Here is a 26,080-nt window from a genome sequence, read left to right as displayed (position 1 = left end):
CACATGTTTGGTGTCTCCCAGTAGCTAGTGGCAAACTTTAAACAAGACTTTTTATGGATATCTTTGAGACATGGCTTTCTTCTTGCCACTCTTCCATAAAGGCCAGATTTGCGCAGTGTACGACTGATTGTTGTCCTATGGATAGACTCTTCCATCTCAGCTGTAGATTTAGGCAGTTCTTCCAGAATGATCATGTGCCTATTGGCTTCATCTCTGATGAGTCTTCTTGTGTGAGATGAAAGTTTAGAGGGACGGATTGCGGTGGTCTGATACTCCTTCCATTTCAATATGATCACTTGCACAATGCTCCTTGGGATTTTTAAAGGGAACCTGTCACCAGGGACCTCATTTTCACTAAAGACAGGTTGCAGTAGCCCATCACACGTGCAGTGCAAAAATGCCTCTGCTTTTTATAAGCATTTGCAGTACAAAATAAATGTACAATCACTATTTATAGTGATGATTATCCGGCTCACCATAAGGAAGCCACAGCCACATTCAAACTGGAGATAAGAATTCTTCCACTGAAGCAGCCCTGATTAATGGGACTTCAAAAATGTATGATTCCTGGCGCTGGCAATAATCCCAATCCAATGCATGCTTCAATGTGCTCTAATAAAAGTTTTGTGGATAGTTTGCTATGTAACACGGTTATGTGACCCTTCAAGAGGTTGGGCCAAACTAGTTCACATGATGTGTCAGATTTCAATTTTTTTTGTGGTACTGCAAAAACAGAGGATTTACCAACACAGAACTTCTTTCTGCGGAAATATCGCTTGGCAATGGATTACACATTGTTTGCTTCCCAAGAAGGCCTTTGTGTCGTGTGTAGGAAGGCCAATTGTCCTGTGGACAGATTCTCATACCTAAGCTGTGTATCTCTGCAGGTGTCTAATTAATTGCTTTTTTTCTGAGCCGTCATCTTAGGTGGACATCTATGTCTTAGCAGGTTAGCAATTGTGCCATGTTCAGAGATTGGACTATTATCTTTAGGCCAGCTGCCCATAAATTCAGCCAAACAAAACTTGCTCTGTAATCTGTTGGGATTTCCCAGACCAAACCTTGTATCATTGACATGAATTCAGCATGAGAGTTCAGTCCAGTGGTTCAAGGGGAGAAATCCCTTCAGCTCTTGGAGATAGTTGCTCAATTGAACTTTCTCATGGGCACTCAGCCTGAACAGCATCCTTCAATATTAGTGTAACTCTGGCTACAATTGTTTTACATTTAAATGGGGGGTTTTCACCTTACTGATATTCTTATACTGATGTGCTATCCATTTTGGATGACACTCATAACCCACAACCGATTCAGCACGTTTACTGGAATCAACACAGAAAACAGATTCTATCTTATTTAAGTGTGTGGTAGAAGAAGACATTACAGTCATGGGATTCAAAAGGCGTAAACTAAGATCTCCAGGCTGTCATTTTAGGCTCCAAAGCAACATTACAGGGAAAGCCTAAAGAATTACAACTCTCGGCACATTTCTTTAATGAATTCCCACACTGAACCAATCACAAGTCAAAATTATTTTCCTCCGTTCCAATAGGGAAGAAGCTCCGCCGCCTCAAGGTCCTTCAAGCCACCATTTCTCCTATTGACTGCTGAGCTCCACAACCTGACTTGACACTCAGAGAAGACATCACCACAGCTCCTGTAGCAGCCACTTTTCCCCCTCTTCATCGCATAGCTCTACTAACAGCACTTGGTGAGCAGCAAGAAAGGCTGGAGTAATTGTCTAGGAGAACGAAACCCAAAGCCAATCTGAGTTTGGGGCTCAATTAATATTTCTTACCATTTTTTTAATCAGTGGAGAATCTTTTTAAAATAAAACATGCATCAGTTTTCCAGTGTACATCCCGGTCCATTAACTGTAGGCTGTGCCATGTTATAGCACCATTCTATGCCAAACAGAAGTGTGCACCAAATATACTTAGAGCCTGGATCCTCTTAGTATATCCAGCATGACATGCATTTCCAGTGGGGAATCCCCAAAACTGGTGCATGATCTGCCAGCTCTAGATGCATTTCCTACCACTTATGTGGGAGTATATCCATTACAGTTGTTGGTTTTTGTTTTAATAAATTGTGAGACTGTTGCATGCTTCTACTTGAATTCCCAAATTTGATGACAAACATTTGACATAAATTTAACCCAAAAGCTTTAAAATATCCTTAACCATTTATTGAGAAAAGTTTCTTGAGGGACATGACTGCTGTTTAGGAATTTTATGGCATGCAGTGGTGAAGTAGTTGTGATTCTTTCTCGAGACCAAGAGCTAGGATTATCCAAATAATCACTTAATAGCTGGAAAAAAAAAATGTAATGTTTTATATAACGTAAGCAAAATCCAACAAAAGTGTGTACCAGCTCACCAATGCTTATTTATGTCCTTTCCAGTGCAAGAAACTGACCCATAGTGGGTCACCAAATATCCATAGACAGACTATCCAGAACACAGGAATATACACAAAATGTTCCAATCTTTATTTCTTCTAAAGACTCATCACATTGTGGACTTTATTTGTTCTTAATTAAGGCTGCATAGCTGAAACACGCTGTCTAAAATGGTTAGAACTCAAAACCAATAGTGATGCAGCTCATAGTGGTATTACCACACTAACCTAGTTATAGTTACAGTGCAAAACATACAGCACAAAATCATAAACCTAAATAAACAATTATAGTATTTTATCAATTACATTTCCAAGCAATCACAAATCTCAAGTAGATAAGGAAATAGTTGGCACTCACCTTTTCTTGTTTAAAAATATCCAACAGACTTTTAAATGCAGATAATAAAAGCAGAGGAAATGCAGCAGGAGTACAATTCAGGGACAATTCCTTTTGCCCTTCTTCCTTTTCTACCTGATATTTGTGAAGCAGACTGTTCACTTGAGTTAGAGTACCACCTTAAATTCAAACAAGGTCACATTACGTGTAGCTGCAAACCTACATAAAGCTGGAATTAAGTCTTAAAGGGCATCTTCCACCAGGCTCCATTAACAGCTATGGAGTCTAAAGTCCCTCAGGCTCATTTGGTGGTAGATGCCCTTTAAACTCCAGAATAAGGCCAAGAATATTGCCACTTCTATTTTAACCAAAAAGTAACTGTGGGCACACAAAAAAATGAAAACCCATATACAACTTCTCAACAGAATGCTATGCTTACTGTACAATTTACATCGGCTATAGTAAAGCATAGAAGCATGGTGTGAAGCTAGGTTTAAAAAAAAAAAAAAAAAAAATTCAACAAACCACAAATGACAAAACCACTTCATCACGTTTTTCTTTTATTTAAAAGATCTTCCACAAAATACCATGTCCATATTATTTACTTTCTGTTGTGAAGCAGAACGTGTTGGGTGTTTTGAATTCCAAATGTATAGAGCTGTAATGTTTGTTCTGTCTTTAAACTTCCCCAAACTGCAGATGTAAAGAAATCTAAGGTAAATCTGAAGCTATGGGGTTTCTTCTTGGAGATTACCGCACAAAGCATGTTTTAGATGCTAGTGTTAGACAAATGGTTCTTAACGCAGAGTATGGATATGGAGAGAGGAGAACGAAAGAAATTGATATGCTGAGACACTGGAGGTTAAATCTCTGCCTTATCGTCCTTTTTCTTAATACTGGTTTCAGATCCTTCTGCCATAGCTGCCTGCAACAAATGTTACCGCGACCAGTGGCATTTAACGGGCATAGGTGTATAAACACATCTTGATTTGCTGTAGGCCATGTCCCAAATATTAATGTCCTAATTTTAGGTGAGCAGTCCTGCCACAGATCATTTAATAACGGATTTGGCAAGAAATAGACCTCAAGCAATAAGACTAGTGAAGAAGAGCCAGCACCAATATCAAATAGGGATAAAAACAAAAAAAACCCCACTCAGCACTGTTTGTCAATGTTCTGTCTGCAGAAATAGTAGTATATTTAAGGCTCAATGTTCCAGTTGAAGAGCTTTAAAAGAGGAGGAACCAAAAATAATAGATTTTTATTGTAGGCATGTTTAAAATTACTAGGCAACATAAAAACTTTACTAAGAAAATTATACTTAGCACATCCTTCCTTTTTCATGGTTTGGCGTCTCCATAGTGTACATTAGTTGCACAGTACAGCAATATATTCTAATCAGTTGTGAAGCACATTACAGAGTAAACTAGACACGTGATAGGATAGGTCATCGATCTATATAGATATATACGCCAAGGTAAACAAAAATTTAACAAGTCATTTAGATAGAGCGCTCTGTACAAATACAGGGAGGTGTTTGTGGAACAGGCTTAAAGCCAAAAACCTAGTCAAGTTTACAGGTTAGCAGTTGCCTGTCATTTTAATCCGTGGCACAGAACACATATGCCAGGTACTACCATCTCAGAGGCTTGGCAATACAGAACAAAACATGCAGGTAAGAGGTGAGGCAAAGCACTAAATAACTCAAGGACACCAACGTGTTAACAGAGCATTAACACAACTGCCCTTAATGAAAAATGAAAAGAAAAATGCATTGGAAAAAAAATTTAAATTCTTTACCCATGTCCAAAATGAGCTCCATTTTTGGAAAAGGCTTTAACTGCAGGACAATGCCCTGCAGATAGCAAGAAGGATAGAGGTGGAGACAGCACAATGCAGGTACAAGATACAGAAAAGCAGAGAACGTACTAAAAACCACTTGTTAACAGCTGACATGCATTCACAAGCTCAGTGTTCAGTTTCAGACAAGAGGGAGTAAGGAGTGAATGTCGGGAAGAAGGAATGGTAACTACGGCATTGATGTTCCAGAGTGACCACTTTACTCTCCTCCATCCCTTCTAAAGGTTTAAGCTCAATCTTTCTCTTTTGGGTTGCCGCCATCATCTCTGGGCTTGGCTCCACCAAAGATAGCAGAGTGAGGGTTGGCTACTTGATTGAGAGGGGTTCCAACTGTTCTCGGTTTAAGTTGAAGTCGTGGTCTCTGCGCCCTTTCCTCTGTAGCCCAAAGGGAAAACAAAAGAAGAAAAAAAACAACTATGAAGTAAATTTCCTGTTGTAGCATTACGGTCATGTGGAAATAACATCTGAATGCAATAGTTATATATTGAATATGAGTTTTGATGTTGATTACATAGAAGAACAATATGTACAAGTAATCTCAGCGTCATAGTATACAGATCTGTTGTGTGTGCACATAGTTTCAAATGGTAAAACACAACAGTCTAGGCCAGTGGTGGCGAACCTATGGCACGGGTGCCAGAAGTGGCACTCTGAGCCATTTCTGTGGGCACCCAGACCATTGCCCCAGTTCACCAAATATGAGCAAATCCACCAAATCTTCCTGCAGTCCCAGGCAAGTTAAGAGATGCTGCTCTCAATGCCATTTTAAAGCAACACTTCATTGGCTGTTTGGAACTGTGGGAAAAGTGAGAAGGTTTTGACAGAACTGCATGATCTTTGGAGGTCTTCCTGCTGGACCCACCAGTCTTCCTCTACAGAGAGACCCTGGAGAGAAGCTATAATGAGAGTATGAATTTGCCTCCTTTCTATTGTATTGGGTGCCTCAGGGGGTTGATACGATTGAAAGATGTGGAAGAACAGGTAGCAATAAGTTACTGCTTAAAAAGCCATGTAGGCACTTCACAGTAAATAAGTGGATTTAGCTTGTAGTTTGGGCACTCTGTCTTAAAAAGGTTCACCATCACTTGTCTAGGCCCTTTTCAGACGGCAGTATTCTGCACAGTATTTTACATCAGAACAAAATGTTTTACATATACATCTCTTCTATTCAGACCAGTGTTTCTCCTAGATTACAGATTATAGACAGAGATGCATTAGTCCTCTGCTGCACCAGATAAATCATTTTATCTGATGCTGGATGATTAATCTGGTGCGGTATAAGACTGGAGAGTAGTACTTGGCAACGCCCATTAGATGCTCTAGTTTGCTGTGGTGCAATATTGAATTTTTTGACTCACGGGCCACTTTATGTAAGGCCATGCCCCTTTTCCATAGGAGTCGGAAAACTTACAATGCTCGAAAACCTTCAATGGGGCACACAGTATTTCAGGTGAAAAATACTCCAGTAGTCTGGGTAGACAGTATTACAAAACTTACAGCAAGTTTTGTTTCGTAGTTAAACCCAGGTGTGACTCTTAAAACGAGCAAAAGTACGGAAGAAGTACATCCCCTATATTTTTTTTACTACAAGCCTTCCTATGAGCAAGACATAATGTAGATAATTCACATAGAAGCTGTGTATATCAGAACCACACACATTGAAACAGTTATACCCAGTTTATCACATATCTGCCCAACCTTCTGTAGGTTCTCTGAAGTCCGCAGACCCTCCACGTGGAGGTCCATCTCTGAAGCGTCCAGGCCCTGCAGCAGGTGGCCCTCGACGATCACTAGGACCACCAGGTCCACCTCGACCACCCCGACCACCTCTGCCTCCTAAAAAGTCATCATCTCTGAAACCTAAAAAGTTAAAAAGATGAGATTAGATGATAACTTCAAGTTCTTACCACTAAAAATAATGTAATAGTAAATAATAAAGAAAAAAAATCTGCATAACATTGGCCAAAGCTGGATGCAATAGGCAATCTGACACTGAACCATTTGCATTCCAGCCTGATACATATCCCTTAGATAGGCCCTTCATGGAAATGACTTATGTACAAGCACTGAAGGTCATAGTCAGTTTTCTATTGTGATCTTAAATGCTTTATTTGAAGACAATGATATAATGATCAGAATCCAAAAATGTGTTCTTTACTAAAGTGATGAGGCTCCAGTATTATATACTTTACAATAGCAGCAAATCTAAACAGGAATTGACGAATCAAAAAATCAGATTTCAGATGTTGATATCTCTAACAGACATTTTCTCAGAAATTGTTATATTGCAAAAATTGATCATTTGGATGATTACCTTTAAATGTATTATCTTGTAAAATCAACCTCCACAGAAAATAATAAAGATTTCATACAATAAAAAGGATTATTGCTGTAACTTACCGGTAAAACACTGGAAGACAAAGACTAGTAGGAGTCTACTACTAGTTTAAAAGTGACACACCTCAAACAGAAACATGAAGGATACTGAGCACATTAATGTGAACACATTCCCTGGAACAGGAAGAAAAAATAAAAGTATGGGAAGTCCATTTTATTGTTGAGCTGCAAGGCAGAAACCACCTCCAGCAGAGCACTGCCATGTCCTTATGCAGGACCAGAAAGGGGAACTGGCAGGATAGAGCGGCCCAGGTAGACACCTATGTAAACAATTGTGGTCTCGCACATAAGCAAAGTTTGTGAGCTTGTTGCCAAAATCATCAGATCCATCTAGCGTGCCCCAAGTGTAACAAAATTAAGCAAGTATGTCATCGAAGACTATAGATAGAAACAAGAGATGGGGAGGAAGGGGGGGGGGGGGCGTCTAGAACAAAGCATGTGTGTGCGCAAGGCGTTTGATCCATGATTTGCCCTATGTATTTCAGGGTTCCTTTAGAATTGGAATTCAAACAGATCTCCTCATCCTGCATTTCACATATCGACATCACTAGACCAAGATGACACCTAACAATTGATCAACAGATCAAAAGATGTTCTGTCGAAATTGGCTACTGAGCTTATAGTGTCTAAGTGCGTCATCTGCAGGCCATAACAGAGAGAGGGACTGTAATAGTGACAGGAAGGCATAGAAGAGGACCTGAGGAACTGGATCATGAATTCAACTCCGGGCACATTGAGAGAAGGCGAAAGTCCCCCGAAGTGTTACGTCAGACCAGCCAAAACTGTTTACATCAGCATAGCCTGTGTGCTAGACGATTTGCATAGGTCCCTGATCACACTAATAGTCACATAAAAAGTATCTCATAGGAATAGTCCCTGAGCGTTTCTTTGGGTCTCCACGTCCTGAATAATCCTTTAAGTACAAATGAAACACTCACCATGCTGTTATTTGCTATTTAGCAATTTTTCTTTATCAAAAATATAGAAAGTGTGAAAAGTGAATAAAAGTCCATATAATCCATTGTGAACTTCAGGGAGACTGTCTGAGCACACCATGTAGTTACTCCATTAAGGAGGACGGCATCCAGCACATCATGTGACCTTTCGGGGCGTGGCCCCTTCAGACATTTGTAGTGACAATCCCACCACCAATATAAATACAGCGGTCAATATGCAAATAACTTTAAAAATTGTCTGATAAACGGCATAGAAGCGGTACTATACATCAATGGCAATTAATATCCATAGGTTATTTACCAAATATTTAGAATACAAGCGTATGTACCTAAAGTAGCAAACTCCACCTAACCACAACATTTACAAAGGTTGACCAAAGTTTGCAAAAGCCTGCAAGTTTACAAAAAGACACCAAAACGACCAGTTCTCCAGGCGGAAAATCCAATATACTTCTCGCTGCAGCATTTTTTTAACTATGGAACCCTGATTAACCCCTTCAATCTCTTCCAGCACAGCCCACTGCAGTTGGGACACATTATGTCAAGACTGGAAGAAACGGTTTCTTTAGTCTTTCTTTATCTGTCAAGCTACTTTCTAGTTCCACCTTCTTACCGTAATTCCTTATTGCTGATTTGTGCTCATTTAATGCGCATTTTGATTTGTCTTGTAGTTTGTCCCACATGAGCACTTAAGCATATATACAACGGTTTTTCGTTTTTTGTATTGGTCAAAAAAAAAAAAATAAATAAAAGTATATACTCGAGTATAAGCCGACCCATGTATAAGCCAAGGCCCCTAATTTTACCACAAAAACCTGGTAAAACCTATATATTTTTTTTTTTTTGTGCTGAAAAACTAGGCTTATACTTTATTTTTGAATATTAATTGCCGTTGATGTATAGTACCGCTTCTATGCCGTTTTTCAGACAATTTTTCATTGCCAAATGTTTTTTTTAGAGTAATTTGCATGATCCCTGTATTTATATTGGTGGTGGGATTGTCACTACGCATGCCTGAAGGGGCATGCGGACATGATGTGCTGGAGGCCGTCCTCCTTAACCCCTTAAAAGGGAACCTACCACCACGAATCTACCTATAAAGGTAGATCGGGTGGTAGGTGGATGTAAGGGACGTGAGGATAGCTCTTTTTAGAGCTAATCCTCACGTCCCCGCTAACTTTTGGGAAACTTTATTGACCTAATATGTAAATTTTGTTAAGCGGCTACTGGGGCGTGGAGTAGCCGGCACGAGGCTACACAGCGCGGATACTCCACGCCCCAGTAGCCACATTACTCCTCCCACCCTGTTGCGTGCGGCCGTCTTGATGGCGTTCTGCGCATGCGCAGAACACCGGCTGAGCAGTCCCAGCTCCGAGGCCGGAGCTACTGTGCATGCGCAGTAGCTGGCGTGTCTGACGAGGGCGCGTAGCAATGAGGAGCTGCGCGCTGCACACAACAGGGTAGGAGGAGTAATGTGGCTACTGGGGCGTGGAGTAGCCGCGCTGTGTAGCCTCGTGCCGGCTACTCCACGCCCCAGTAGCCGCATAACGAAATTTACATATTAGGTCAATAAAGTTTCCCAAAAGTTAGCGGGGACGTGAGGATTAGCTCTAAAAAGAGCTAATCCTCACGTCCCTTACATCCACCTATCACCAGATCTACCTTTATAGGTAGATTCGTGGTGGTAGGTTCTCTTTAAGGACGCAGCCATTTTATAGCTTCAGGCTCAGCTCAATTTTTTGGATTCTGACTTGCGTCGCTTTATATGGTTATAACTTTTGAACACTGTTATTTATCAAAGCGATTCTGAGAATGTTTTTTCCTCACATGTTGTACTTCATTTTAGTGGTAAATTTTGGCTGATAAGTTTTACGTTTATTTACAAAGAAAAAAAAATGAATTTTTTGAAAAATTTGCCTTTTTCGAAATCATTGCGTTTTCAGACAGATTTACCACCTAAATAACTTGCTGAATAACATTTCCCATTTGTCTACTTTACATTTTCATTTTTTAAATGTCTGGATAATTTATTTTGATGTCACACGGCTTACAAATCGAATACCGATTTCCTGTATTTTCAGAATTTACCATTTTGGGGATAAATACTGTTTTAAAGGAAATTTTACATATTTAGCATTAAAAAAACCCCCTATATAACCAACCCATTTTAAAATCTGCACCCCTCAAACTATCAGAAACAGATTTTAGGAAGATTGTTAACCCCTTGAGATCTTCATAGTAATTGAATCAAAATGGAGGTGAAATTTAGAATGGTCAAATTTTGTCGGTTATACGTTTATTTAGCCCTAAAATTTACACATTTCCAAAAGATAAGAGAAAACCCACCATACAATTTATGAAATTTCTCCCGATTACAGAGACCCCCCTCATGTGGCCGTGACTTGTTTTATGGGTGCACAGCGAGATGCAGAAAGGAAGGAGGGCCCTGCAGCTGCCAGGATTTTAGTTTCCTCATTGGCCCATTTTGCAGGCTATAAAATTTTTGCTTTTTCGTTATTGGGGCCATGTGATGGCATTTTTCTTGCGGGACCAGATGCTTTTTCTAGTTTTAACAATTTGGGGTTGATATCCCCGATTGTTGAAAATTAAGGAACTTGTTTTTTTTTTTTTTGAGGTCACTAGTAGAAAAGCATCAATTCTGTACTGAATATTTTACTTTTTTTTTTCCCCGATTACAGTGACTAGCTCAAACCTTCCAAGATTAAGCATAAGTTCTGCATGACTAGAAAATGTTACTCTCCCCACCCATGATCAAACTGTTTTAAATGCTTAAGACTTTAGAAAGCTGCATAGGAACTACTATCTATACCATCGCTATTCTGCCTCATGATTACGAACACACACACACACACCCGTCTTACTAAAGCTGCAGTTTAAAAATTAATGAGTCAACTAAAATATCAACAAATTACTGTATTCAATTTAGTTTTTTTTCATTTGGAAAATATTAAAAATGATAGTTTTTATTTTGGTTTATTCACTGTTGGCCACTAGAGGGAGCACCATCTGCACACTGTATGACTTCATGTGAAGGGACATTTCATGAAGTAATGTGCAGAATACTGGCCCAGGAAGAATAGTAAAAATGGGCCATTGTGTCTGATGCAGGATGATTAATCTGGTGCAGTATAAGACTGGAGAGTTGAGCTTTGCACCTCCTTTTAGTTGGTCTTGTTTGCTGCACCACAATATAGAATTTTCTTGCACACAGACTGCATTTTCTGGTGCGTGGGCTATTTCCTGTTAGGGCAGTGGTTCTCAACCTTTCTAATGCTATGACCCCGCAATACAGTTACTCATGTTGCGGTGACCCCAAACCATGTACAAGAATATTGTATTTGTGCCAAAAAATGCTATAAAATCGTGGCTCTGATGGCTTTAGGCGACCCCTTAGTCTTGGTCGTTCGACCCCCGCTGGGTCGTGACCCACAGGTTGAGAACCACTGTGTTAGGGCATGCTTCCTTTTCAGACAACTCAAAAAACTACGTAAAATGGTCTTAAACCTTAAATAAATGTGGTGCACAGCATTTCAGGTGCAAATGACTCCAGTTTTCTGGCATTGTCAAGTTATGCTAGGTCTTGTCCACTGCTTCAGCATAGGAGAAAAGTAGGAGAGGATTGTGTGTTTGCCTATCGATATACAGAGCTGAACTTTGCTCTAGTGGTCAAGGATGGGAAACATTAAAAATAATATATGATTTGAAAATGTATTCAAATTTGTAAAACAATAAAAATATGATTAAATAACATTTTTTAATAAATGCAGGATTTCAGAAATGAAGAAATCTAGCATCAAAATCAAGCACGATTAACTAAGGACACTTACTTATAGACCCAGGCCCATTACTGTGGTAATCTAATGTTATCCATATTGGGGTATACCATTTAGTCCCCCTTTGATTGTCCTTCATCTGCCCTTCACTATGCCTTTGGGTAAGTGTGTCATAGATTCTTGGAACTTTTAATATCGGAAGGTACCTCCAGTTCACTCTATTATTTGTTTCATTATACTATTGCCACTTTACCCTTACCTGTCCTACTGTTGGACCAATTGCTTTCTTAAATTTTTGGCATACTCTCACTTTGGGGCATATGGAAGGGGGGGGGGAATTATAGGTACTTTGTGGATGTACCATTTTCATCTATGTATTTGATTTACCCATTAGTAGGACATATAAGTGTACAAATTTGCATAGAATATTAATAAAGGATATACATTTTATTACGGTACTTATTTTGCAGCTCTTTCTTTTGGTACTTCTATATGTTATCCATAGCCTGGAAAACCCTTTATAAGAAGTTATAAAGGAAAGCCCCCTCTCCCCCAGGGTGCCGAGGGAGCAAGAGGTGGAAGGATTGCTTTAAACTTCCTTAAAAGGGGCTTTCCAGGGGGAGGTGAGACAGTAACAGTGTAAAGCTCATTAGCATATTTTAAAATTAGATTTTTAGAAGGAAGAAAGACATAGATAACAAATAGAAGATTACCAGATTACTTTGCCTGGATCTATGAGTGAGTGCCCCTGGTTAATACTAATGGATTTTTATGGTAGATTTCTCTTAAACTGCTTTTAAGGGGTTTTACAGGCCCTGGCAATTTTGATACTGATGATCTACCCCGAAGAGAAGTCATCAATATCAAAAATCACCCATGGGCCTGTAAATCCCTCCCAACTGCATTTTGAGGTGTATTTTACAGCAGCAACAGAGAATGGACAGGGATGGTGTGTGAATCAGACCAATGACAAAATCTGAACAGGTTTAAATTTTCTCCCCTTGTTTAGTAGGTTTCCACTCCAAAAACATACGGATAGGTTAAGGGACACTAAATAGATTGGTGGAATATAAAAGAGCACAATATATACACTTTATAGAGTCTTAGGCAATGTGGAAGAAAATAATTTTGAACAGGTAAAACCAGAGGAGGTAACAATAAAAGAATTCACAGGAGAATGCAAACACGCCAAGCCTGAAGATGAGAATTTCAAAACTAACTAAATGTAAAATCACATAATCCAGATAAATCCCAAACTATGGAAAACCGGTGAAAGCCCTCAGTGAGAAAAGAAAAGGGGAAAAAAAAACAAAAAAACAAAACATAACCGTTACCAGAATTGAAGTCATCTCTTGAACCTCCTCTAGAGCCGAAACTATCGTGTCCTGAAAAATAAGGTAACAGTAATATGAAATTGAAAGCTGTGCAAACCAAGATTTATAGGATGGGGAAACCAATACCCATCAACACCAGCCACGTAACCAAGAAAATACAGGTCTGCACAAAGAAAAAGTACAATCTAAATATTGTTGGAAAGATAAAGGCTTTCTAGTCAATAGAAAATTTCAATCGTCCATAAGACCAATTCTGCTATTCAGTTATAAATGCAGTCATTTTATTCCATTAAGGGGAACAGAAAATCACTAAATACTTCTGCCACCAGACCAGGCAATGCAACTTACTGACCAAAGATAATGCCGCAAAACAATGAATATTTCCACATTACCTCTGTAGAACATAGATTAGGGAACTGCTTACTAATAACTAATGTTATTAAGCATCATTGCTGAACATTCTGCCCCATTCCAATCAATGTCAACATGTGCAACGTACAAGGGAAAAAATAACATATACACATCTAAAAAAAAATGGTACTTCATCTAATAGGAAAACAAAAACCAAACAAACAAAAAAAACAAAAACAAAAACATATGGGCCTTTATTACTAATGGCCTATAAATAGACATCAGTTACACCCCTAGATATTCACACATCTAAAAATGCCTAAACAAGATTTTTTGTTTACTAATAAATGCGTTTTAAGGAAAGGATTGCGATTTCAATAGATTTTTTTTTATTGCACTATACTTTAGGCCCTATTGGGTTGTGGGAGGCTCATACAATGTACAGAGCAGTAACTTGCCCTGTGGAGAGGGTTCAGTCCTGGAACCCTTTCCATAGAGACCGAACGCTGCTCTGCATAGTGCTTTATTAGATAGTCAACAACATAAAACCACAACTGATACCACCAATTAACAAAAGAAGCATTTCTTGTGCAACACAGATTATATAAACTATTGATCGAAAAGTTTTGCAATCAAAATATAATTTTACCTCCTCTGTCATCAGATCCACCTTTCCTGAAGCCAAAGCCACCTTTGTCTTGTTTTCTGCCTTCTGCTATATCCACTCGTAAAGAGCGCTCCCCTAAAAGCTATCGAGGAAAAGCAAGAGAGGGCAAAGTAAGAAATGGTACAGCTAGATTTTACCTAAACAAATGTATATAGGCAATGGAAACTTACTGCACCATCATATGTCAATGCTTCCTTAAGGGACTCCAGATCATCAAATTCTACATAGCAGAAACCTAAAATAAAAAATAAAATGAATTGAAATTGTGCACACCAGGACTGATAGAGACAGGTTGGACTTTTGTGAAATGCTGTATTTTTGTTAATAACAGTGAATTAGAGAATGTGTTATTTTGTTAAACTGAGTACATACAAGAAACTTGTATTCGTGTGAATACCCCTTTAAGCATGGCTGAGGAGTTGGAGACAAAGTGTTTAGGCCAGGGGTGGACAACATACCAGACAATAATAGTACCGGAGACAACCATAGCAGGCAAATACCGATACTGGGCATCAGGAGCAGAACTGCACCAGGAGTAGACAAGTAGTTAACCACTCCAGGATCCTCTCCTGCAGTCTCTCTGCTGTGGGTCCTGACCTCAACACATACAACCAGTGTCAGCAGAGGACATTAAGCAGAGTAGCAAGAGAGGACTGGGGAGCAGTGAGGACTTCTTAAATGCACTCACCGCTACAGGGCCTCCTGCACCAGTGAAAGCTTCCATCAGTTATGTTACATCAGTTATGGAAGCGCTCACTGGACTCATCAGGGTGCGGACCACAACTCATGGCTTGACACGTCAGTGCACCCCTGATCCCCTTTTAGGTGAGATGAATGTGTGCTGGACTTTATGTAAATGCTCAGGAGTGAAGCTCCTGTACTATAGATTAGAGAAATAAGGCACTGGGAAGAAGTTATCTCAAGCACTGCTAGAGTGACACAGAAAACAAGACTGTAGAGTCGGTAATCATTTTGGTGGAGTTGCAGTCAGAGTTTGCAAATTTAAGGAGTCGGAGGTTTGGTTTACCGACTCTACAGGCCTGGTAAAAATTCTGGTTACAAAGCTGAATGTCAAGTTTAATTAAAATCTTTTCCAATTTATGATATATCCACCAGACAAGTGTGCAAGTGGCAAAAGAGCCTAACTACTGGGAGCCCATCAGAAGAATGGAGGTCCCTTATAGCCCGCCCTGAATGGAGCAGTGGTCATGCAATATCCATCAACTGTGTAGCATTGCCTTGGTCTGTGCCTAGCTTCTCACTGGTAACTCCATTAAGATGAGTGGAAGCATAATGCACCAGCTTGGACACTACTTGATGGCAGACCGCTTTTCTTACAATTGGTTAAAGTTCCAGGAGCCAGATCCCAAACAATTATGTCCTTATACCCTATACCATGGATAGATTTGAAATGTTAACTTTCCTTTGATGTAGAATTTCTCAAATGGTACATTTTAGAGGTGTGATTAATATGCAAACCCCTAATACATACATACAAATACTCTGCAAATATTAATGGATAAAGTATTTTGTTGATCAATTAAAAAAGCTTCCAGCTAATATGTATACAAGAGTAAATATTCTGCACAGTCAGAAAACATTTGAATTCTTACCCTTAAATTTGTCTGTCTCCTTGTCTCTGACTAACCGCACACTCCTGACATTCAATTCCTTAAAGATGGTATCTATGTCTCCTTGTACAGTATTGAATGGAAGATTACCCACATAGGCTGTGAATGGTGGGTCTGTAGGAAGCTCTTTTTGTTTACGTGGACCAGGACCAGCATCACCTCGTCGGGGGCTGAAACAAAAAGGAGTACATTAACATACGATAAAACGTTACTACGTCTCCTCACCTGCAAAGTGACCCATTGGTGTCCTGACTGTTTACAGAGGAAGGTGCTTCAATCCAACTATTTCTGGTTGCTCAATACAGCATTGAATCTAATACAGTTTCCGTCTGCAAGGCAGTTTACGGGTGGGATTGTCCTGTCTATGTATACAAACAGAAGCAGAGCACCGAAGGGCAGGAGCATTGGAGAAGGACAAGGTCTTTTTTGTTTTCCAACCTCGACAACCCCTTTAGTTTCTAATAGGAATAAAATGTAATTATAACAAAATATGAACAAAAACTGTCCATACATGGATAACGCATTAATTTTCTAAGAAATTTTACAGTGCCATGTTCTTTTCACTACCCACCGTAATAAATAACTTCTTTGTATTACACACGAGTCTTAAGGAGCTCTCATTGGGTTTACACTTTTACATTTCTTCTTGGGAGTATTTGTTTGTCCACTCTAATTACAGAACCATTTCATCAGAGTACAAACATGTGACAAGAAAGATAAGATGCAGGTTGACGTCCTATATTCAACATGGAGCCATCTACCGTATTACCAGCAGGCAATGGACATACTACAAAAGTATATAATGCAACAGTAACTAAATAGTTGCACACTCCCTTAACTCTTTGATTCCCATTGATTTAGATAGTCAATAAGAAAAATCTTTTAGTTCTAAAGTCGTTAGTAGAGTAGAACAAATAGGTCAAGCGGTTGCATGTTTCATCAAAATAAAATAAACTCAATCTGGTTCAACCTGCAGAAGCCATACTCCCCACATAGAAGTGGTATGGCTTCACTGTAGTGCCGTCATGGAAGAGCAAAGCGGTACATTCATTAATGCCGCCATTAGACATGCCAGAACCATTTTGACAAAACGTCATTTTGCTGTAATGCCACCCTGACAATATTTCTTGCATCAGACTGTATGTAGTATGAAAAAAAAAAATGCATGAAACTTTGCAATCTGTTATGGGGGAGAAAGTGGCATCTTCGCTGCATTCATGTAGTTTTGTAGTCTTTTCCCCCAACTTAATCCACCTGATTCACTGAGAAGTTTTGGTTAAGATTAATATGGAAAACCCTAAGAGGGACCGATAAGGAAAAAAAATGTTTTTTTAAAAGTAGAATTATAGCTTCTTGCCCCCTCCCAAACTGTATTCCAGACACCACATGGGGTATCAGCTAAATACTAGTTGTATATTGTCTGATGAGCCTCAGCCAGTGATTTGGAGGAACATAGGAAGTCCAGTGCATCGTGGACCAGAGGACCAGGGCCCCTCTAAAATGATGGTTATTATGGCCATATAAAATGCTAAACTTTTTTTTTTTAAGGAAATTGACAGAATTGAAGCAAATTTTATAGAAATGCAAGTGTGAATCCTGATGCTGATCCTTAGTTGCTTAGTCCAGCATAAACATAGCCTTAGGTCTCATTCAGATGACTGGATTGTAGGGAAGGCCAACAGTAGTGCCCGCTGCATGTCACATAACAGTAAGGCCACTATAGGGGAGGGCGAAGGGGTAGTGTCCATTGGGAATAATAGACACCAGTCAGATCCGTCTCATGGCTGCACAGATAAGGGCAATACTGACCACACATACAATGGAGGGAAACATGTAGATGTAGACCACAGGGTGGCAGAGGGCAGCGCGTGTAATAACCGGTCACATAGGTGCAGGCTGAGGGGTTACTATCCACCACTGATATGAGTGTGTACAATGCACGGCTCCTAGCAACATCCACATGGGCACAAGCCATAGCGGTGCGGCCCCTCATGTGCAGGCTGTGGGGTTGCCCACACGTGTGTGCAGTACGTGACACCCGGGATCATGCAGCTGCATGGCGGCGCCGTCTCCCGCTCTCTGGGCCTCTCCTCTCTGAGCGCTTATCTCCTGCCTCCGTTTCGGCGACTGCCGGCCCAGCTCCCGCCTCAGGTGATGCCCCATACTCTACCCTTCATGGACAAGCCATAGCTCACCCTCTGCCGCCTCCGAAGCTGCTGTAGGCCCGATCGTCGTAAGTATCGAAATCCGCCATTGCTGCTTTTTCCTCTTTGCAGCCAAAGCGGCCAGGCTGCTAGGACCCCACAATATAGCGCAGGCAGGGCTGTCCGTGCAGATGCCTGTATTGTGTTCTACCATCGCGACGTGACACATGTACGCCACAGGGGGAGCTTCCTCCGGCACATTACAGCTCTGTGCGAATCAACAGCGTCATACATTTTTATATAACGTTTTATTAAAAATAACAAAAACCAGCGAGCGTTCGCGTTACTTTACACTAATGTAGGGAAAATAGTGGGGCTCAGTTATAAAAAATACTACAAGTGTATGGTGCTCGTACCAATCAGTTTGCAGTTGTCAACTTCCAGAAGACCTGTAGAATAAAATAACAGCACCCTGATTGGTCATTGGTGCGCACTGGAACACCATTACAGTCAGGCCAAGTGTGATCTTGAGTTATTTTTTTTTTAATTTGTATTTTACATTTTTATAACTTTTTTATTTCTCCATTTAAAGAGATGCATACCTCCCAACTTTTGGCCAAGAGAAAGAGGAACAAAAAGTCCCACCCCTTTTTTGGGGGGTCCCCAGCCCCCTCCTGTGGCTTCCTGTATCTCATCCAGTCTCCTCCTTTGGCCCCATGTCCCCCATGACTCCTTCTGTAGCCTCCTGTCCTCCAGCCTCCTCTACCTGTGGCCTCCTGTCCTCCAACCTCCTCTACCTGTGGTCTCCTGTCCTCCAACCTCCTCTACCTGTGGCCTCCTGTCCTCCAGCCTCCTCTACCTGTGGCCTCCTGTCCTCCAACCTCCTCTACCTGTGGCCACCTGTCCTCCAGCCTCCTCTACCTGTGGCCTTCTGTCCTCCAGCCTCCTCTACCTGTGGCCTTCTGTCCTCCAGCCTCCTCTACCTGTGGCCTCCTGTCCTCCAGCCTCCTTTACCTGTAGCCTCCTGTCCTCCAACCTCCTCTACCTGTGGCCTCCTGTCCTCCACTACCTGTGGCCTCCTGTCCCCCACTACCTGTGGCTTCCTGTCCTCCGCTACCTGTGGCCTCCTATCTCCAGCCTCCTCCTGTGACCCCCTGTTTTCCATCCTCCTCCTGTGGCCCCCTGTCCCCCAGCCTCCTCATGTGTCCCCTGTCCCCCAGCCTCCTCCTGCTCCCCCTGTCCTCCAGTCTACTCCTGTGGCCTCCTGTCCTCCAGCCTCCTCTACCTGTGGCCTCCTGTCCTCCAACCTCCTCTACCTGTGGTCTCCTGTCCTCCATCCTCCTCTACCTGTGGCCTCCTGTCCTCCATCCTCCTCTACCTGTGGCCTCCTGTCCTCCAGCCTCCTCTACCTGTGGCCTCCTGTCCTCCAACCTTCTCTACCTGTGGCCACCTGTCCTCCAGCCTCCTCTACCTGTGGCCTTCTGTCCTCCAGCCTCCTCTACCTGTGGCCTTCTGTCCTCCAGCCTCCTATACCTGTGGCCTTCTGTCCTCCAGCCTCCTCTACCTGTGGCCTCCTGTCCTCCAGCCTCCTTTACCTGTAGCCTCCTGTCCTCCAGCCTCCTCTACCTGTGGCCTCCTGTCCTCCACTACCTGTGGCCTCCTGTCCCCCACTACCTGTGGCCTCCTGTCCTCCACTACCTGTGGCCTCCTATCTCCAGCCTCCTCCTGTGACCCCCTGTTTTCCATCCTCCTCCTGTGGCCCCCTGTCCCCCAGCCTCCTCATGTGTCCCCTGTCCCCCAGCCTCCTCCTGCTCCCCCTGTCTTCCAGTCTACTCCTGTGGCCTCCTGTCCTCCAGCCTCCTCTACCTGTGGCCCTCTGTTCCCCAGCCTCCTCCTGCTGCCCCCTGTCATCCAGTCTACTCCTGTGGCCTTCTGTCCCCAGCCTCCTTCTGTAGCCTCCTGTCCTCCAGCTTCCTCTACCTGTGACCTCCTGTCCTCCAGCTTCCTCTACCTGTGACCTCCTGTCCTCCAGCCTCCTCTACCTGTGACCTCCTGTCCTCCAGCCTCCTCTGCCTGTGGCCTCCTGTGGACGCCGCCATCTTTGTTCCAATCTTCACTCACTGTAACGTCATCGGGGAGCAGCGATTGACAGCAATGGTGGTTCATTGTAATGAACCCTGTGTAAAAATGGTAAATACTGTAGTGTGGAGTAGTGTTGCAGTATATGGTAGGAACAAACAGACCATCAAGGGTTAAATTACCCTAAAGTTCTAAAAAAAAATATGTCGAAAAATATTGAAAAATATATATATATATATATATTTTTTTTTTTTTAAATTCAGATCACCCCCCCCCCTTTCATAGAATTGATATAATAAGTAATAAACACAAAATATAAAAATGTTTTTTGCCAAGGGTGAGCCCCATAACGGAAAATAGCGCCCAAATACCTGAAACGTTGTCAGGGCTAGGAGTCTGTGGACCCTCTGGACCACCACGGGAGATGGTACTAGCCGACACCCGGTGTACCTCCAGTCTACAAGAAAGAACTGCTTACTCCTCACGATCTTCATGTCCAGAAACTCCTTAACTTCATAGACATCTGGGAAATCCGCCTCAGGAGCAGGAGGAGGGGACTGCTGGGAGAAGCCGTTCAAGACGACAGGCTTCAGGAGGGAGACATGGAAGGAGTTCAGGATACGCATAGATGGAGGAAGGCAGAGCTTGGAGGCCACTTGATTGATGCGCTTAATTACCTCAAAGGGACCAAGGAACCGGGGACCAAGTTTGTAGCTGGGTATCTTAAGCCGGACGTATTTGGAGGACAGCCATACCTTGTCACTAGGAGAGAAGAGAGGAGGAGCTCGACGTTTCTTATCAGCCTGGGTCTTGGTATGGTCTGAAGCTTGCAGAAGGGACTGGCAGGTCTGGTCCCAAATAGACTTTAGTTTCTGCACCAGATTCTCTACCGCAGGAACATCAGAGGGAGTAGACAGCGGAAGAGGAGGGTGAGGAATACGTCCATAGACCACAAAGAATGGAGCCGAGCCAGTAGACCCTGAGTCCAAGGAATTGTAGGAAAACTCAGTCCAAGGTAGGTCAGCCCAGTTGTCTTGACGAGCTGAGACAAAGTGGTTGAGATAGCAGCCCAAAATCTGGTTCACCCTCTCTAATTGACCATTCGATTGAGGGTGGTAGGCAGAAGAAAGGTCAAGGTTGATCTACAGCTGGTTACACAAGGAATGCCAGAAGTTGGACACAAACTGGACTCCATGATCGGACACGATGTGTAACAGAAGACCATGCAGCCGGAAGATATGTTCAAAGAACAAACTAGCAAGCCGTGGTGAAGACGGAAGACCTGGAAACAAAATGGGACATCTTGGAAAACTGGTCCGTCACAATCCAGATGACAGTACTGCCCGAAGAGACAGGCAGATCAGTGATAAAATCCATTGCCACATGGGACCACGGGCGACTGGGTATCGGCAACGGAAGTAACAGTCCAGCCGTTTTGAGACGAGAGGCTTTGTTGTGGGCACAGGAGGAGCAGGATCCCACAAACTCCCGAACATCTTTGACCAGGTCTGGCCACTACTAGTAGCGAGAGATGAGGGCCCTGGTGCATTGCACCCCAGAGTGCCCGACCACACGAGAAGAATGTCGCCAAGACAAAATCCTCTTCCGGAGAGCAGGTCTAATACAAGTCTTGCTGGGAGGTAGCTGCCGAAGTCCCACTGGAGCTGCAACAACAAGCTGGTCAGGAGAAATTATGTGCCAAGGAGCCAGTTCTTCTCTCTTGTCAGCCGAGCGAAAATGAATCAGCAGGTCGAAGCGGGAGAAAAACAATGACCACCTGGCCTGCCTGGGATTCAGGCGCTGGGCTGTCTGGAGGTACAGTAGGTTCTTATGGTCGGTGTACACACTCACGGGATGTAGAGCTCCCTCCAGAAGATACCGCCATTCTTTCAGAGCAAGTTTGATGGCCAACAGCTCTCTGTCTCCAATCGAATAATTTCTCTCAGCTGGAGAAAAGGTCTTGGAAAAGAAGCCGCATGTGGAAGTTCGGCCCCTGGGCCCTTTCTGGGTGAGCACCGCTCCAGCTCCTAAGGAGGACACATCCACCTCAAGATGAAAGGGCTTGTTAGTATCAGGCCTGGTGAGTACTGGAGCCAAGGCAAAAGCAGATTTCAACTTGGAGAAGGCCTCTTCAACTTTAGGAGACCAGGCACGTGGATTGGCACCCTTCTTGGTGAGTGCCACAATGGGAAAACCCAGGAACCTCTGTATGGCTCGGAGGCCTTCTGGGCAGGCCAGTGAACAACTGCATACAGTTTTGCGGGGTCCATCTGGAGACCTCTGCCTCCGGCTATGGAAGGGTGCAACTGGCACTTCTCCAGCTTGGCGTAGAGACAAAACTTGACTAAGAACTTCACGTACGTGTGTCTGGTGGAATTCAAGGTCTGGAGAGTACACCAAGATGCCATCTAGGTAGACCACGACACAGGTCCTGGAAAGTGTCAAATTCCTGAAAGATAGCAGGGGCATTACACAGTCCAAAGGGCATCACTAAATATTCAAAATGCCCATCACGGGTATTAAACGCCGTCTTCCACTCGTCACCTTTGCAGAGTTCCGAATCAACGGCAGGAGGTAGCGGTTTTTAACCGTGCTCTTGTTCAGCTCACGATAGTCTATACAGGGACGTAAGGAGCCATCCTTGGTGACAAAGAAGAAACCTGCGCCAGCCGGAGAAGAGGACTTGCGTATGAAACCCTTCTGCAGGTTCTCCTTAATGTATTTGGACATGGCAGCAGTCTCGGGAACAGAAAACGGATAGTGGCACCCAGGAGATACAAAGGGCAAGCCTAGAGACAATGTGGTGGCAAAGTCTCCGCTTGTTTTTTAGAGAAAACATCTTCAAAGTCCTGGTAACAAGCTGGTAGACCCTCCAGACACTTGGAAGACACAGAAGAGGTCAGGACCGGAAGTGCTGCCACCATGCATTGAGCTTGGCATTCCGGGCCCCAACGCAGGATCTCACCAGTCTTCCAATTAAGGACCGGAGCATGGAGTTGAAGCCAAGGAAGACCCAGAAAATTGTACGACCGGAGGCTGGAACGGCTTTTGGAATACCGGAGCCAACCAAGGCAGACTTGGTTGCTCATGCCGCAACTCTTTAGCTTGTTCCAAGAACCAAACATCGATCCGGGTGGCCAACAGCGTATTGACCCACAGATGAGTCTTCTTGCCGTGTCTGGGAGGTACCAGCTCGTGCTCGTTCCTGTCCCACAGAGGAGTAGCCCAGGCCAGGGCCTTCCCGGTGAGGAGGCTGATGATGAACGCCTCCTTGGAGCGCTCACTGACAAACTGAGATGGCATTAACTCTATATGCAGCAAGCACTGGGTGATGAATCCTCTGTACTGTTTGGGGGTCGTATTTATAAGGCATAGACAGTCTCAGCCTAGGTTCTGGTGCCGGTGGCCTAGCCGGAATGATAGCAGAAGTCGCAGGGGTAGTCACTGGAACTGCCGCAGGCGTAGTCACAGGGGCCTGATGCTGAGGCTGAGAGTCAAGCAGCTGTTGGAGAGCAGAAGCGACTTGGCCTAAAAGTTCTCCTTGGGCAGCAATCTGCTACAACTGCTGCGCGACAACACTGGAAAGTTCTGCCAGTATCTGACGTGGCTCCTTGGCAGGGTCCATGGCCAGATCTTACTGTCAGGGATGGGAGCCTCTGGACCACCGCGGGAGTTGGTACTAGCCGACACCTGGGAGCGGAGTCTAAGTGGCACCTGGTCTTCACCAGGGCCCGCCGCAAAGCAGGATGGTCTTGCTGTGGTGGGTAACCACCAGGTCGTTCCACAGGTGCGACTAGCCCGTGTTGGCTGCCAAGGTAGTAATGCAGGACACAGTCTATACCCGGGGTGACAGCAAGGGAACAGCACAGGAAGGCACACTAGGACTCACGTTAGGAATCGCAGGAGCTGGCACACGGATCAGGAACACAGGAACGGACTGGCACACAGGAACGCAGAATACACAGGAGAGCTTTCTCTTTAGGGGATCGCTTGAAGATCCGACAAGGGTCACAGGAAGGGGCAGGAAATTATTGCGCTGCGGGAGGTAAGAACCGCCGGGCTCCGGGAGTACACGGGTACTCCGAGACAGGGATCGCAGGAGCACCTGTAACAAATGTTACTTTTACACCTTTTTGAGTCACATAAAAAATGTAATAAAGAGTGATTAAAAGGTTGTACAGTCCTCTAAATGGTAGCAATAAAAGTCAGCTCATTTACAAAAAAAAACACCTCACACAGCCCCGTGCACCGAAGTATGAAAACATTATTAGCGTCAGAAGATGGCTAAAAGTTTTTTCTTTTCATACAAATGTATTAGAGGTGTAAGCGGGCAGGTGTCGGCTATAACATACAGCCGACACCAGCAGCTTCTGGTTCCAGCTCTGTTCAGAAGCTGGCGCCAGAAACTTGACATAATAGTACTGCAAAATGTGGGAACACACCTCCCACTATTACATCAAATGTCGAGAAGGGGTTAACCCCTTATCACCGACACTAGTTTTCAGCTCAATGACCATACTCGATTTTTCAAATCTGACATGTCTCACGATAATTGGTTATAACTTCGGAACGCTTTAACATATCCCGGTGATTTTGAGAATGTTTTCTCGTGATACATTGTACTTAGTTATAAAATTTAAGTGATAAGTTTTGCGATTCGTTCTGAAAAAAAAGTGAAAATTTGGCAAAAGTTTGTAAAAATTCTTCATTTTCCAAGTTTGAAATGTTCTGCTTTCCAGACAGGAAGTAAAACTACCCAAGAAGCTTGATAAATTACATTTACAGAATGTCTGCTTTATGTTGGGATGATATTTTATGCATCCTCTCATTTTTCTAGGATGTTATGAGGCGCAGAACTTTAGGTGCGATTTTTCTCATTTTCATGAAAATTGCCAAAACTCACATTTTGAGGGAAAACTCAGCTTTCAGGCGACTTTGAGAGGCCTAAATAATAGTAAAACCCCATAAATGACCCCACTATAGAAACTTCACCCCTCAACGTATGTAAAACAACTTCTATTAAGTCCATTAACCCTTTAAGTGTTTCACATGGGTTAAAACAATATGGACCTGCGATTTAGAAACTATGGAATTTTTTTGGAAAATACATTCATTTAGGCCAAACTGACATTTTCAGAATAAATTAAATGATGAAACGCACTGCAACGTTTGATGCCCAATTCCTCCCGAGTGTACTGATACCACATATGTGGCGGTAAACTGCTGTACGGGCGCACGGCCAAGTATAGACTGAATGGAGGCGCCATTCACTGCAGATTTGTATTGTCACATTGTACTACCTATACATTTTTATTTTTTTTGGTAATGCAAACATATGAGGGCTTATTTTTTACGGGATGACATACAATGTATAGATTAATCATTTAGGGGGTCCATAGCTTATTCATGAGATTTTACTAATTATTTCAAGGGGGACACAAATAAAATCATCAATTTTTATTTTGGATTTTTAGCATTTTTTTCCCCCCGCTCACCGTAATGTAAAAATAATATTTTATCTTTATTCTCTGGTTCACTACGATTGCGGTGATACCTCATTTATATAGTTTTTCTTATCTTTGCTCAATTTTCCTGAGCAAAACCAACATTGGAGAATATCGCATTGTTTTTACTATTGACAACTTTTTAGAGCCATAACTTCTGTATTTTTATGTTGTCAGACCTGGTTGAGGGCTTATTTTTTGCGAAAAGAGTTGTTCTTTTCAGTCGTATCATATTAGGGAACGTAGCTTTTTTTGATCACTTTTTAGAACATTTTTTGTGATGGTGTTTGATGAAAAATTGTATATTACGGGAAGTTTTTCGTAGTTTTTTTTTTCATCGTTCACCGAGCGGGTTCAATATTGATTTAGATTTATTGTACAGATTAATACGGACGCGGTAATACCAAATATGTAAATTTTTCGTGTGTTTTTGTGTTTTATATACTGTATTTGCATTATATGTGTAACTGGGGAGATTATGGGACTTTATTTTATTTATTTAATTATTATTATAAAATGATTTAATCTTTTTTTTTTTACTGTCACATATTTTCCACCTTTTGGCTTGAAGAAGCGATCATCCGATCGCTTATTCAAGCCTCTACACTGCAATAGACTTGTATTGC

General features: G+C 42.6%; 1 protein-coding gene across 2 annotated transcripts; it reads right to left on the bottom strand.

Annotated features, from left to right (window-relative positions):
• Positions 1-3,280: 3,280 nt before the first annotated feature.
• EIF4H (eukaryotic translation initiation factor 4H) lies at positions 3,281-18,081 on the bottom strand. 2 transcript variants are annotated; one of them, XM_072136152.1, is made up of 7 exons: positions 17,923-18,081; positions 15,710-15,897; positions 14,267-14,331; positions 14,079-14,178; positions 13,079-13,129; positions 6,296-6,457; positions 3,281-4,972 (listed from the first exon to the last, which is right to left on the bottom strand). In XM_072136152.1, the coding sequence occupies exons 1-7, from the start codon at positions 17,979-17,981 to the stop codon at positions 4,830-4,832; spliced, it is 768 nt and encodes a 255-aa protein (XP_071992253.1). In that variant the 5' UTR covers positions 17,982-18,081; the 3' UTR covers positions 3,281-4,829. The 2 variants fall into 2 exon arrangements, with proteins under 2 accessions (XP_071992253.1, XP_071992254.1); XM_072136153.1 differs by lacking the exon at positions 13,079-13,129.
• Positions 18,082-26,080: the final 7,999 nt, after the last annotated feature.

This window comes from Engystomops pustulosus, chromosome 2, assembly GCF_040894005.1.
Source record: "Engystomops pustulosus chromosome 2, aEngPut4.maternal, whole genome shotgun sequence".
Lineage (NCBI taxonomy): Eukaryota > Metazoa > Chordata > Amphibia > Anura > Leptodactylidae > Engystomops > Engystomops pustulosus.
This window is presented reverse-complemented; position numbering and strand designations above follow the sequence as displayed.